Here is a 14,377-nt window from a genome sequence, read left to right as displayed (position 1 = left end):
TTCCCTCTTTGTATCTCTCTCTTTTTATCTCTCTCAGAACCTAGAATGTAGAATGTGCTGAACCAGGGAGGCAGTATCTTTTTAATGTTGACTACAGCATTGTTTAGGCAATAAGTCATATATTTACTGGTCACGAATGTAATTAGAAAAGTTCAAATAATTATCTGTCATACTTGTGGTATTCCAGTCAATTAGCATTCTGTTTACTGTAGGGTTTATTAAAACTGAGAGTGGGATAATGCTATGGTGTATTACAGGTTTTATTAATACTGAGAGTGGGATAATGCTATGGTTTACTATTGGGTTAATTAATACTGAGAGTGGGATAATGCTATGGTTTATTACAGGTTTTATTAATACTGAGAGTGGGATAATGCTATGGTTTACTATAGGGTTTATTCATTCTGAGAGTGGGATAATGCCATGGTTTTGCTTGAATTACATTTTTGAAGATTTTCTTGCTGTTTAAATAATTATTATATTTCACTGCACAATACATAATAAACATGTTTTTTTAAATGTAGGGCAACTATACAGTAAATGTGTGTGTGTCTTGTAGGACTGAGTCTGACCTGTGATCTCCAGGCATCTCCTAATAGTTACAGACTGACCTGTGATCTCCAGGCACCTCCTAATAGTTACAGACAGACCTGTGATCTCCAGTGACCTTGTAATAGTTACAGACTGACCTGTGATCTCCAGGCATTGTGACGTCCTCCGCCGGCGTAGACCCGCTTCCCGCCCCACCACTCATGAACGCACCCCTCGCTCCACGGCACACGAACGCACCCCAGTCATCAGATCCCAATCACCCTCATTCTGGGCACCTGTGCCTCCACCTGTGTCTGGTTTATGCCCCTATTTAGTTTGGTTCAGTTCTCCCTGCCCTTTGTGAGGTGTGGTTTCTCACTCCGTCATTCATTACTGAGCCTTCTCTTTTCGCCGTTGCCTAGTGTTATCCCGATATCGATTCTCGTGTTTTGACCATCGCCTGATCTGCTCCTCGACTTCGTCTCTAGCCCTTTGATTTTGTATTGTTTCGTATCTCGTGATTCTGACCCTAGCCTGTACGACCGTCCTTTGACCTTGCCCTACTGGGAGTTCGTCTCTTTTATAAAGCGCCTGCTCCGCGATTGGAACCAGCCTCTCTCCCTTTCCCCATTCATTACAGGCATCTCCTAATAGTTACAGACTGACCTGTGATCTCCAGTGACTTCGTAATAGTTACAGACTGACCTCTGATCTCCAGACATCTCCTAATAGTTACAGACTGACCTGTGATCTCCAGGCATATCCTAATAGTTACAGACTAACCTGTGATCTACAGTCACCTCCTAATAGATACAGACTGGCCTGTGATCTGTATTCACCTCCAAATAATTAGAGTGACCTATTATGTCCAGGAATCTCCTAATAGTTACAGACTGACTTGTGAGTAAACATCCCAGAAAGTTTCAAAAAGGATAAAGACTTCCCTCTCTTTCTGTCTATATCTATCTTTCTCTCAATATGTCATTCTTGCTCTGTCTCAGGCTTTCTGTTTCTGTCAGTCTGTCTAAGTGTTTCTGTCAGTCTGTCTCAGTCTTTCTGTTTCTGTCAGTCTGTCTCTGTTTTTCTCTATCTGTCTCTATTTGTCCCTCAGCCTGTCTGTTTCTGTCTGTCTCTTTCTCTGCCACAGTTTTTCTCTCTTCCCTGCATCTCCACCTCTCCTCTTCCCATCTTTATCTCTGTCATTCACCTCCCTCTCTGTCTCCTGGCATCACTGTATCAGTGGTGGTGAGTATTGTTCAGATAGAAAGAAGCCCACACACACCACTACTCTTGAAAACGCTTCTAGCAAACAGCTATTTCAGTTCCCACTGCTAAAACGTGGCCTTTTAGTTACTAGTGCACAGAGAAATGGTAGGAAGATCATATTGTGTGTGTGGGTGTGTGTGTGTGTTTGTATGTGTGTGTGTGTCATTTAATAGAAACGGAGGTTTGATTAAAATAGTCTGCATCCCATGGGAGAAGATAATGAGGTTCTATTTACACTCAAAGTAATATATTCCTCTTTCTGCGATTCTCTCTCCCTCGGTCCTGTCTCTGCTCTCTTTCCCTCTCCCTCCCTCAGCTATTTCTCATCTGGTCTGTTTTCTACGCAATTCAAGTAAAGATATTTACGTTAGAACCTTGTTTCCAAAAATGTTGGGACGTTGCGTAAAATGCAAATGAAAACAGAATGCAATGATGTGCGAATAATGTGTCCCTATATTTAATTGAAGACAGTACAAAGACAAACTGATAAATGTTATTGTTTTTGGAAAAATACATGTCCATTTTGAATTTTATCCCAGCAACATGTTTCAAAAAGGTTGGGACAGGGGCATGTTTACCACTGTGTTGCATCACCTCTTCTTTCAACAATACTCTGTAAGCGTTTGGGAACTGAGGAGACCAACTGCTGTAGTTTTGAAGTTAAATGTTTCCCCATTATTGCTTGATATAGGATTTCAGCTGCTCAACATTTGTCATGTTTTTTGTTTCATAATGTGCCAAATGTTTTTCAGTCGGTGACAGGTCTGGACTGCAGGCAGGTCAGTTTAGCACCCAGACTCTTTTACTACGGAGCCATGCTGTTGAAATATGTGCAGAATGGGCTTTGGCATTGTCTTGCTTGAATAAGCAAGACCTTCCCTGAAAAATACATTGTCTGGATGGCAGCATATGTTGCTCCAAAACCTGTTCAGCATTGATGGTGCCTTCACAGATGTGCAAGTCACCCATGCCATGTTCACTAATGCACCCCCATACCATAACAGATGCTGGCTTTTGAACTGTGCGCTGATAACAAGCCAGATAGTTCTTCTCCTCTTTAGTCCAGAGGACGCAGCGTCCATGATTCCCAAAAAAAATTGATTGTGATGTAAAAGAATGAGACAAAGATAAATCTGTGACGTCCTCCGCTGGCCTAGACCCGCTTCTGCGCCCCACCACTCTTGAACGCACCCCTCGCTCCACGGCACACGAACACACCCCAGTCATCAGATCCCAATCACCCTCATTCTGAGCACCTGCGCCTCCACCTGTGTCTAGTTTATGCCCCTATTTAGTTTGGTTCAGTTCTCCCTGCCCTTTGTGAGGTATTGTTTGTCACTCCGTCATTCATTACTGAGCCTTCTTTTTTCGCCGTGCCTAGTTTTATCCCGATCTCGATTCTCGTGTTTTGACCTTCGCCTGATCTGCTCTTCGACTTCATCTCTAGTCTTGTGATTTTGGATTGTTTCGTATCTCGTGATTCTGACCCTAGCCTCTACGACCGTCCTTCGCCTTGCCCTACTGGGAGTTCGTCTCCCTTATAAACCGCCTGCTCCGCGATTGGAACCAGCCTCTCTCCTTTCCCCATTGATTACAAAATCATGTCAGAACTTTTTCCATTTTTAATGTGACCTATAATGTGAACAGTTCAATTGAAAACAAATTGAAATCTCTGAGGGGGAAAACGAAAAGTAAAAACCTTACAATAACCTGATTGCATGAATGTGCACACCCTCTTATAACTGGGGATGTGGCTGTGTTCAGAATTAACCAATCACATTCAAACTCATGTTAATAGAAGTCATTACACACCTGCCATCATTTAAAGTGACTCTGATTAATCACAAAAAAGTTCAGCTGTTCTTTATTTTCCTGACATTTTCATTAATTGTTGAAAGATATCAGTCAGGAGAAGGGTACAAAATAATTTCCAAAGCATTACATATACCATGGAACACAGTGAAGACAGTCATCATCAAGTGGAGAAAATATGGTCAGGCAGGCTTCCAAGAGGCCTACAGCACAATTAAAGGAGCTGCATGAATTTCTGGCAAGTACTGGCTGTGTGCTACATGTGACAACAATCTCCCGTATTCTTCATATGAATGAGCTATGTGGTAGGGTGGCAAGACGGAAGCCTTTTCTTACAAATAAAAACATCCAGGCCTGGCTGAAGTTTGCAAAAACAAACATCAAGTCCCCCAAAATCACGTGGGAAAATGTGTTATGGTCTGATGAAACCAAGGTAGAACGTTTTGGCCATAATTCCAAAAGGTATGTTGGGCGCAAAAACAACACTGCACATCACCCAAAGAACACCATACCCACAGTGAAGCATAGTGGTGGCAGTATCATGCCTTGGAGCTGTTTTTCTTCAGCTGGAACCGGGGCCTTAGTCAGAGTGGAGGGAATTATGAACAGTTCCAAATACCAGGCAATTTTGGCACAAAACCTTCAGTCGTCTGTTAGAAAGAGGAAGTTCACCTTTCAGCACGACAACGACCCAAAGCACACATCCAAATCCACAAAAGCATGGCTTTACCAGAAGAAGATTAACATTTTGGAATGGCCCAGCCAGAGCCCAGACCTGAATCCAATTGAACATCTGTGGGGTGATCTGAAGAGGGCTGTGCAGAGGAGAAGTCCTCACAATCTGACAGATTTGGAGCGCTTTTGAAAAGAAGAGTGGGCAAATATTGCCACGTCAAGATGGGCCATGCTAATAGACTCCTAACCAAAAAGACTGAGTGCTGTAAAAAAATCAAAAGGTGCTTCAACAAAGTACTAGTTTAAGGGTGTGCACACTTATGCAACCAGGTTATTGTGAGGAATATATTTTTTTTTCCTCAAAGATTTCAGTTTGTTTTTCAATTGAATTTTTCACGTTATAGGTCATATTAAAGGTGGAAAAAGTTCTGACATGATTTATCTTTGTCTCATTCTTTTACATCACAAGAACCTGGCATTTTAACAGGGGTGTGTAGACTTTTTATATCCACTGTATATGCTTCCTTCTATGCATGGTAGAGTTTTAACTTGCATTTGTGGATGCAGTGACAAACTGTGTTCACAGACAATGGTTTTCTTAAGTGTTACTGAGCCCATGCAGTGATGTCCACTACATAATTGTGTCTGTTTTTAATGCAGTGTCCAAATATCATGGCCATCCAATATTGGTTTTCTGCCTTGTCCCTTGCACACACAGATTTCTCCGAGGGATTTTAATGATATAATGTACCATAGATGATGAGATCCCCAAACTCTTTGCAATTTTACGTTGAGAAAGATTATTCTTAAATGGTTGCACTTTTTGCCCATGCAGTCTTTCAATGAGTTGTGAAACCCTCCCCATCCTCACTTCTGACAGACCCATCCTCTCTGGAAATATCTTTTAATACCCAATCATGTTACTGACCTGGAGCCAATTAACCTAATTCCACCAGGTTTTTTATTTCGCAATACACAACTTTTCCGGTCTATTACTGCCTCTGTCCCAACTTTGTTTACATTTGTTGCTGGTATCAAATTCAAAGTGGGCATGGCTTTTTCAAGAAACAATTAAATATCTCAGTTTCAACATTTGATCTGCTGTCTTTGTACTATTTTCTATTGAAAACAAATGATTTGCACATCATTGCATTCTGTTTTATTTACATTTTATGCAGCGTCTCAGCTTTTTTGGAAACAGGGTTGTATTTTCACAGGACCAGTAACATAATGAAAACCTTCCGCCAAGTTATAACAGTAATAAAGAATGAATAACCGGTTGTAGATTATGCATTAGTATGCTATTGTCGTATGAGCAGACATAACGGCATTCACAGTGCTAGTATTGTTCTTTAACGACCAGGTTATATTATTTAACCCCACGGGGACTCAGCCATGAAAACTATTCATGAATGTGGAGCTCACGAGATGCCGGTCGTGCGTCTCAGCTCCCCGGGGCGCGAGACGAGACTGGAGTTGCTGCTGCTGGGTCACAAGTTCCCCGCGCTCCCTGCAGCAGGGCGTTTCTTTCCGTTCTCCTCTGCAGTGTGTGTGTGTGTGTGTGTGTGTGTGTGTGTGTGTGTGTGTGTGTGTGTTTGAAGAGTCCGCGCAGAGCAGAGAGAACAGAGAAGTAAACCACGCTTTGAACCAAACACGACTACTTTTCCGCTACTTCTTAAACACTATCCTAATAACCGGTGAACTGTTATCCGGTATGACCAACCACCGCCTTCCCCCGACGGCTACCGCCGGGATGCAGCACCCCGGGAAGGAGCACCTGTACAAGGTAGCTTTGAAAAAACATTATCAGACGTTCAGTCAGTTGTCTAATGATATAGAGTAGTTAATAATGTCACACTTTATGCGCCAAGTAGGGTACATGCGTTTTACATTTATCATTATTTGATTTACCATCTAGCAGGATGATGATGGTTGTGCTCCGCGCTGTTACAGGTGTTAGTGATTGGAGACCTGGGTGTGGGCAAGACCTCCATTATTAAGCGGTACGTTCACCAGAGTTACTCCACCAACTATCGCGCCACCATCGGCGTGGATTTCGCCCTGAAGGTTCTCAACTGGGACTCAGAGACCGTCCGGCTACAGCTCTGGGACATCGCTGGTAGGTCAGATATTTCTTAACTACTCTGCTGTTAGATATCAGTAAATTCAGTTTATCACCATCAATTAATGTAGCCTGCTACATTTGTAACTGCATGTATTATACGGGACTGTTTGGTCAACTTCGTTCATCAGGTTACTGAACGACGTGGTAATGTAATATATATATATAGCTTGAAAGTGAATAACTTTAACTTTCCATAACCATCAAGCAACTATCAAGCAACTTGTATATAAATGTATATAAATGTGTATGTATACCTCTATACATATATGTATCGAGGTTGCTTGATAGTTATGGAAAACGTTGGAACGAGTTGGTGCTGGGCTATCTTTGCTTATCTGTAGGCCAGCACTGCTAAGATACGGAATATGTGATCTCTGCATCATATCATGACGCAACATTTTTTGTCATTGTGTTTTTTATTGTGTTGGTTCCAAGTTTGGTTTGTGTACAAAAAATATTTTACCTATTTCTCTGCACCATGTTGTTGATTAAGCTCATTTCTCACATTTAGATAGCTTTTTTTATTGGCCTACCTCACATTCTCTATCGCTCCACCCAATGCTCCCCCCACCACCACCCCAGCCACTCTCTCTCTTTCCCCCTCTGTTTTAACAAGGTCTTCCTCGTGGAAGGTATGGTTGGGATCATGTGAGCCCATGTGAGAGACATTTTAAGGTCAAGTCACAGGAGAACCATTGTAAACAAACACAATCTCTCGCACACACACACTCCCTCTGTCTGTCTTTACACCTGTCTGTCTGTAGCTGTCATTGCAACTTTATTCTGAATCAGAAAGGGTTTTATTTCCAAGTAAGTTTCACAACAAACAAGGAATTTGTTCTGGCCGTTGATGCAATAATTTATAAAAAAATAATTGGGGAAATGAAAACGAATATAATTGGAGAAATAAAAACAAATAAGAACAGTGGACTGAGCATAAAAATAGTAGACTGTGCATTAATAAATTACTAAAAAAGTTGAGGGTCGTTGTCTGTCTGCTTTCATGCACATTACCCTACTGCACTGTTGTCATTCATTATCCCACAGAAATGTCTGGTCATGGTGACACATGAAGTGGATGTCATGCAGTACAAGTGTGATGCATAATCTTAATACAGATAGACAGACAGACAGACAGGAACACACACAGACAGGAAGACACACAGACAGAAAGACGCACAGACAGACAGACAGACAGGCAGAAAGACAGACAGACAGTGAGCAGACAGTTTTTGGTTACTCTGGGGTGAGTCAACGATGACAGCTTCTTCTCTGTTACACAACGACCAGGACCAAAATGGAACCTTTGACTTGCTTCTCTTTCCTCTAGTTGCCACACAAACAAGACATTTCTGTTCATGCTGGGTGTGGGTGTGTATATATATGTTTTTAAGGGTGTGTGATTAATACAAATCTTAAAAAGGTCTAATGTAATATTGAGTAGCCTCTTCTTACTCAGATGGCCTATTGGTTAAAGTAGTGGTTCCCAACCAGGGGGATGAGGATCTCTGGGGTACATGGCCCATCCACACGGGGTACTTGAGAAGGTCCATTGGCTTAATGGGGGCACTTAAGCGGTACAGGTTAAAATTCAGAAGGTGGGATCTTTCTAAAAAGGGTTGGGAACCACTGGAGTAAAGGGCTAGTCAATGACATATTGCCGGTTCAAATCCCCAATACGACCGTGTAAAAGGAATTTGTGGTGTTGCCATTGAGCAAGACGGTCAATCTTAAGTATTCATGTGACTTGCCCTGGGAAGGAGCATCTACTAAATGTAGTTTATACAATATGATGGCATTACATTGAGCTCATGGGAAAGTACAAATAAGTCCAAGAATCTCTGAAATAAATGTGTAATATTGTTCTGAGTAAGAACCTTTTAACCATGACAACAGTCTGCTTAGACTGGTGGGACAGACCAGACTAGAACAGACCAGACTAGAACAGACTAGAACAGACCAGTCTAGAACAGGCTAGAACAGACCAGACTAGAACAGACCAGTCTAGAACAGGCTAGAACAGACCATGTTAGAACAGACCAGACTAGAACAGACCAGTCTAGACCAGGCTAGAACAGACCATGTTAGAACAGACCAGGCTAGAACAGACCAGTCTAGACCAGGCTAGAACAGATCAGACTAGAACAGACCAGTGTAGACCAGGCTAGAACAGACCAGGATAGAACAGACAAGACTAGAACGGACCATTCTTGAACAGGCTAGAACAGACCAGGATAAAACAGACCAGACTAGAACAGACCATTCTAGACCAGGCTAGAACAGGCTGCAATAGAAGTGGCCTGTCATAGTGAATGAGATCTGTAGAATGTTTGTCACACTGTCATGACAGGAAATGCTGACTCAGAGGATATGCAACTGCATGGATATCCACGTCAAACTCACTAGTTATAGACTTACCTGTAATCTCTAGTCACCTCCTAATAGTTATAGACTGACCTTTGATCTCTAGTCACCTCCAAATTGTTACAGACTGCCCTGTGATCTCCAGTCACCTGTAAATTGATACAGACTTGCCTATGATCTCCAGTCACCTCCTAATAGTTACAGTCTGATCTGTGATCTCCAGTCACCTCCTAATAGTTACAGTCTGATCTGTGATCTCCAGTCACCTCCTAATAGTTACAGTCTGATCTGTGATCTCCAGTCACCTCCTAATAGTTACAGTCTGATCTGTTATCTCCAGTCACCTTCTAATTGATACAGACTGGCCTGTTATTTCCAGTCACCTACTAATAGTTACAGACTGACCTGTGATCTCCAGTTTTAGAAACCAGCTGTTTCCTATATTGGTTGAAATAATGATTGCGTACTCGTCGTCAATGGAGAGAGTAATTCAATTATTTATTGCAGCATTTGATAGTATTTTGTTCATAATGTTACAGACTCAGTCTTCATACTTGGTTTTACAAACTCATCTCATCTCAAAGAAATGTCCGGTTGTACCTCTCCTTTATAGATATCCCAACCTGGAATACACATCACAGTTCTGTAAGCCCATTGGCTGATTACTGTCATGCTTGAAATGAACGTGACTTCCTGTGTACAGATAAATGTTCAAGTTGTCAACAAAAACATACACTTCAACATCAGTCACCTAATTGATACAGACTGACCTGTGATCTCCAGTCACCTGTTCATTGATTCAGACTGACCTGTGATCTCCAGTCACCTGTTAATTGATACAGACTGACCTGTGATCTCCAGTCACCTGTTAATTGATTCAGACTGACCTGTGATCTCCAGTCCCCTGTTAATTGATACAGACTGACCTGTGATCTCCAGTCCCCTGTTAATTGATACAGACTGACCTGTGATCTCCAGTCACCTGTTAATTGATACAGACTGACCTGTGATCTCCAGTCCCCTGTTAATTGATACAGACTGACCTGTGATCTCCAGTCCCCTGTTAATTGATACAGACTGACCTGTGATCTCCAGTCCCCTGTTAATTGATACAGACTGACCTGTGATCTCCAGTCACCTGTTAATTGATACAGACTGACCTGTGATCTCCAGTCACCTGTTAATTGATACAGACTGACCTGTGATCTCCAGTCCCCTGTTAATTGATACAGACTGACCTGTGATCTCCAGTCCCCTGTTAATTGATACAGACTGACCTGTGATCTCCAGTCCCCTGTTAATTGATACAGACTGACCTGTGATCTCCAGTCACCTGTTAATTGATACAGACTGACCTGTGATCTCCAGTCACCTGTTAATTGATACAGACTGACCTGTGATCTCCAGTCACCTGTTAATTGATACAGACTGACCTGTGATCTCCAGTCCCCTGTTAATTGATACAGACTGACCTGTGATCTCCAGTCCCCTGTTAATTGATACAGACTGACCTGTGATCTCCAGTTACCTGTTAATTGATACAGACTGACCTGTGATCTCCAGTCACCTGTTAATTGATACAGACTGACCTGTGATCTCCAGTCCCCTGTTAATTGATACAGACTGACCTGTGATCTCCAGTCCCCTGTTAATTGATACAGACTGACCTGTGATCTCCAGTCACCTGTTAATTGATACAGACTGACCTGTGATCTCCAGTCCCCTGTTAATTGATACAGACTGACCTGTGATCTCCAGTCCCCTGTTAATTGATACAGACTGACCTGTGATCTCCAGTCCCCTGTTAATTGATACAGACTGACCTGTGATCTCCAGTCACCTGTTCATTGATTCAGACTGACCTGTCTTCCCACCTCTGTCTCTCAATCTCCATCTCTCTTTCTCTGTTTGACTCTTTGTTTTCCGTGTCTCTTCGTCTTGTAGGCCAGGAGCGTTTCGGGAACATGACCCGTGTATATTATCGAGAGGCCATGGGAGCATTCATCGTGTTTGACGTGACGCGGCCAACCACCTTTGAGGCCATCACCAAGTGGAAGGAAGACCTGGACTCTAAACTCATGCTAACCAATGGACAGGTGGGTGAATATATTGAGTTATACAGGACAATGTTTCAAACATATTGAGAACTCTGGCAGGACTGTGTTGGACATCAGAAAGTGGTAAACCTGTAGACTCCGTCACCCAGGATGGAGGAGGGTTGTTTTTACAAGCATACACTTGGCAGCAGATGTGAAGGACGCCTCACTGCGAAATAAGAAACTAACTCTGGATTTAGCTTTAGACATGGAGGTGGATTACAAGGGTATTGAGTGAGAGTGAGCAAAGCAGCCATCTAGCAAGGGATTTGTATGTGGTGACATACTCACAAGTCAGTCTAATCCAGGGGAGGGTGTCTACTGAGGGACACCCGTAGACCTGAGGTGTGGACCGCAAGCCCTCAGAGTCACACAGTCAGAGAAGTCCTTCCAGCATACCTGACAATCTCCTCATTAGTTAACCCCAGTCTATGTTCAAGTTGATTGGGGTGGGTTTTTGCTGGACCGCATAAGCGGCTTGCCTGGTTTCTTGTTTTCTACAGTGTTGTTATAGGGAATTCAGTGTTCGCCGGTAAGTTGGGTGGGTGGGGGGTTGTTCTGCCAAAACCACAGCACAACGTTATGGCTGGTCGCATCTCCAGTGAATCTGTTAATACATGCCTTTGTTCTGTTAAATATATATGACTTAGATTACCTAGAGGAGAACTCTGACAGACTGAAACAGCTGTTCCCTGCAGTTTCAGTCATACAGATATTTACAACATGTTCCTGCCTGTTTTTCTTTTACTCTCTATTGGACAGAGCATTGCCACGGTCCTCTTGGCTAATAAGTGTGACCAGGGACGGGAGGTACTGACCAACAACAACATCAAAATGGATCAGTTCTGTAAAGACAATGGCTTTGTGGGATGGTTCGAGACTTCAGCCAAGGTGAGAAAAATGTATTTGCCGGGTGTTGTTTTCATTCAACCAACACTCATAGAAGTAAAGGTGCCTAGATGAACCTTTTGGGATACAGGAAAATGGCCAAGCGAAGCCCCAGACCTCTGGAGGGCTTCAACAAACCACCAACCACCCTGAGACAATGCTAAGTTTAACCTGTAATTACACAACGGCACATCTTCTAACTTTGGGATTTTTTAGGCTCTTGTGAAATGAAGACACCTTTGTAACCCAAACAGTGTTCAACCTTACCATGTGATGACCACATTACTGTATTTTGAGTGGTCAAAAGATGGGTGACCTAGGCTGCTCCAGGGGTCACAGCTGATGCCTGTGGTGCACAACCTTGCTCACTCATTTGTATTGAATATTAAGAGACAGCTTAGTGTTGACCTCCTGAGGTCACTGCTCTTTCCCTGGTGAGGAGGCTCAACATTCTCTGGGGTCACAAGTTAGGGTTAGGGTCATTTTGGTCAGAAGCTGGAAGCCCAGTTAAGCTGTCCCAAGAATGCCTTTTTATTCTTGTAAGTTATTCCAACTTTATCTGTCAGACTAGCCTCTAACCTTTTCATTATCTTTTATTTGTATTCAGTGTTCAAACTGGGATAAAACACACCAGCACTGAGCTCTCTGAAACGTGTAAGCAGCCGTTATATTGTTGTTTCTGTTTTGTCCATTCAGGACAACACCAACATCAACGAAGCTGCCAACTTCCTGGTGAAACACATCATGGCAACAGAGAACGACATCCTGAAGTCGGTGGTCCCAGACACAATCTCCCCTCAGCTGGATGACTCTCAGCCTGGGACCTGCTCAGCCTGCTTCAAACCCTAGAGACCAGAGACACTTCCCCGACCTGTTGGGTCAAGACTTTAGGGAGCAGAAGCAGTGAAGAGCTGTGAGTGGCGACACTTTCCTTCACACAAGTGTCCCAAATCACCACATAATATTCTTATTGCTAAATTGTGGGGGAGGAGCGAGGAGGTTAATGATGTGACACATATGTGAATGTCTCACTGCACCTGTTTGTCTGAATTTCATGCTTGTTTTATTATTCAAAAGTGGAAGATTAATTGCATTGTTTCGGTCAAAGTGTGTCTCTAAGTTGGTGGGTTTATTGATCTGCTTCCTGGAAGTCACCCTCTGAGTTTCGTCTGAAACATGTGACACTGGAAGGCACTCCGAGCAGGTTGGTAGGGGCAACGGGCTGGGTTCAGATTCCTTGTTGAACAGACTTGTTGTGGGAAACATAGCGCAGATGTTATTTTGATGTTTTTGATGATATTTTTGTCAGACAAGAAGAGACTCGGAGCCACAGCCATTGGTTTTACAAATGTAACGAAGCTCTGCTCTGTTCTAACTTAAAGGCTTCATAGTAAATTTTTTATAGACCCAGATACCTCCAATGGTGTCAGTGTGTCTGTCTGTGTTTTAAACTTTATTTAACCAGCTCTGTTCCCATGGTAACTGATTCAAAGCTTGTGATGTGGCGTGTGCGTGTGCGTGTGTGTGCGTGTGTGCGTGTGTGCGGGTGTGTAGCGTTCCATTTCCAACTGCTCTCTCTCCTCTCTACAGACCTCCTTCTCTCCTCCCCCCATGTCTTGCCTTTCTCTCTCTCTGTCCTCTCTCTCCTCTTCTCTTCCTCCTTTCCACATACCTCTATCTCACCACTCTTATCTTTCTCCCCTCTGTTACTCTCTACTCCTCCATTTTTATCTTCTCTCTTTCTCTACAAAAACTTTGCTTCCACTTCTTCTTACTCATCCGCTGATTCATTATATTACATAAACCACGTGCAGAAACAGACACATTCTTCTGCCTGTCCCCATGTCTCAGTGGGTCTCAGCTGCACACATCCCTTTCTCACAGGTTTTTATTCTACATGTTATATTATTTTCTTTTGCTATCTGTTTTTATATATTTATTTAATTCGTTTTTTTTAATCTAATTATTGTGTGACTGTAAAATTAGTTGATGTCCTTTTTGAATTGTACATTTGATTTGTGGATTCTAATAAAGTATTTAAAGTGTGTGTGTGTGTGCTTTTGTAGGGAGGCAGGGTTTGGGTGAATGGAAAAACTACATAGTTATTCACAGCAATTGAACAAGAATGTTTAAATCCCCAAGCAAAGTAAAAAAAAAAATATATATATATATAATTGTGCCCTTGAGCAAGGCATCATGTGCACAACAGGGTGAAATATATTGGAGATGATGTTAAATTAACCTGAGACCAATGTAATGTAGCTCTTACTCAGCAAGGAATAAACTCCAATGCAGGAAAATCATAAATTCCTTGAAGTGATGCTTGAAAGTTTAGATAGTTTGAATTTCCATCTCAGTAACTAAAAAAAAAGATGTCCAGACATGATGCAGAAAAGCCTATCCATGCTTTTGTTTCTTTATGATTTAACTATTGCAATGCTTTTCTTTCTAGCTACCCAGATGAAGCTCTAAGTAAACTTCCTCTTGTGCTAAATGTTGACATTGCTCCAGCATTATCCTCTACATTGGCTACCCGTTAAGGCTAGGGCTGGTTCTTAGGTTTCACTGTTAACCTACAAAGTGCTTCATGGACTTGGTCCTACTAACCCCTCTGAATTGC

The 14,377-nt window shown here is 42.5% G+C and overlaps 1 protein-coding gene across 1 annotated transcript; it reads left to right on the top strand.

Moving 5' to 3' along the window:
- Window positions 1-5,832: 5,832 nt before the first annotated feature.
- rab38b (RAB38b, member of RAS oncogene family) lies at window positions 5,833-13,310 on the top strand. The gene is made up of 5 exons (XM_010898211.2): window positions 5,833-6,070; window positions 6,238-6,403; window positions 10,718-10,869; window positions 11,632-11,760; window positions 12,454-13,310. The coding sequence occupies exons 1-5, from the start codon at window positions 5,999-6,001 to the stop codon at window positions 12,604-12,606; spliced, it is 672 nt and encodes a 223-aa protein (XP_010896513.2). The 5' UTR covers window positions 5,833-5,998; the 3' UTR covers window positions 12,607-13,310.
- Window positions 13,311-14,377: the final 1,067 nt, after the last annotated feature.

The sequence above is a fragment of the Esox lucius genome, chromosome 7, assembly GCF_011004845.1.
Source record: "Esox lucius isolate fEsoLuc1 chromosome 7, fEsoLuc1.pri, whole genome shotgun sequence".
Classification (NCBI taxonomy): Eukaryota; Metazoa; Chordata; class Actinopteri; order Esociformes; family Esocidae; genus Esox; species Esox lucius.
This window is presented reverse-complemented; position numbering and strand designations above follow the sequence as displayed.

Bases quoted from the DNA above. Each gene is read 5' to 3' on its own strand.
- rab38b (XM_010898211.2), top strand. From the start codon at position 5,999: ATGACCAACCACCGCCTTCCCCCGACGGCTACCGCCGGGATGCAGCAC. The intron at 10,870-11,631 runs GTGGGTGAATAT...TCTATTGGACAG, and splicing joins TCATGCTAACCAATGGACAG to AGCATTGCCACGGTCCTCTT. The intron at 11,761-12,453 runs GTGAGAAAAATG...TTGTCCATTCAG, and splicing joins GGTTCGAGACTTCAGCCAAG to GACAACACCAACATCAACGA.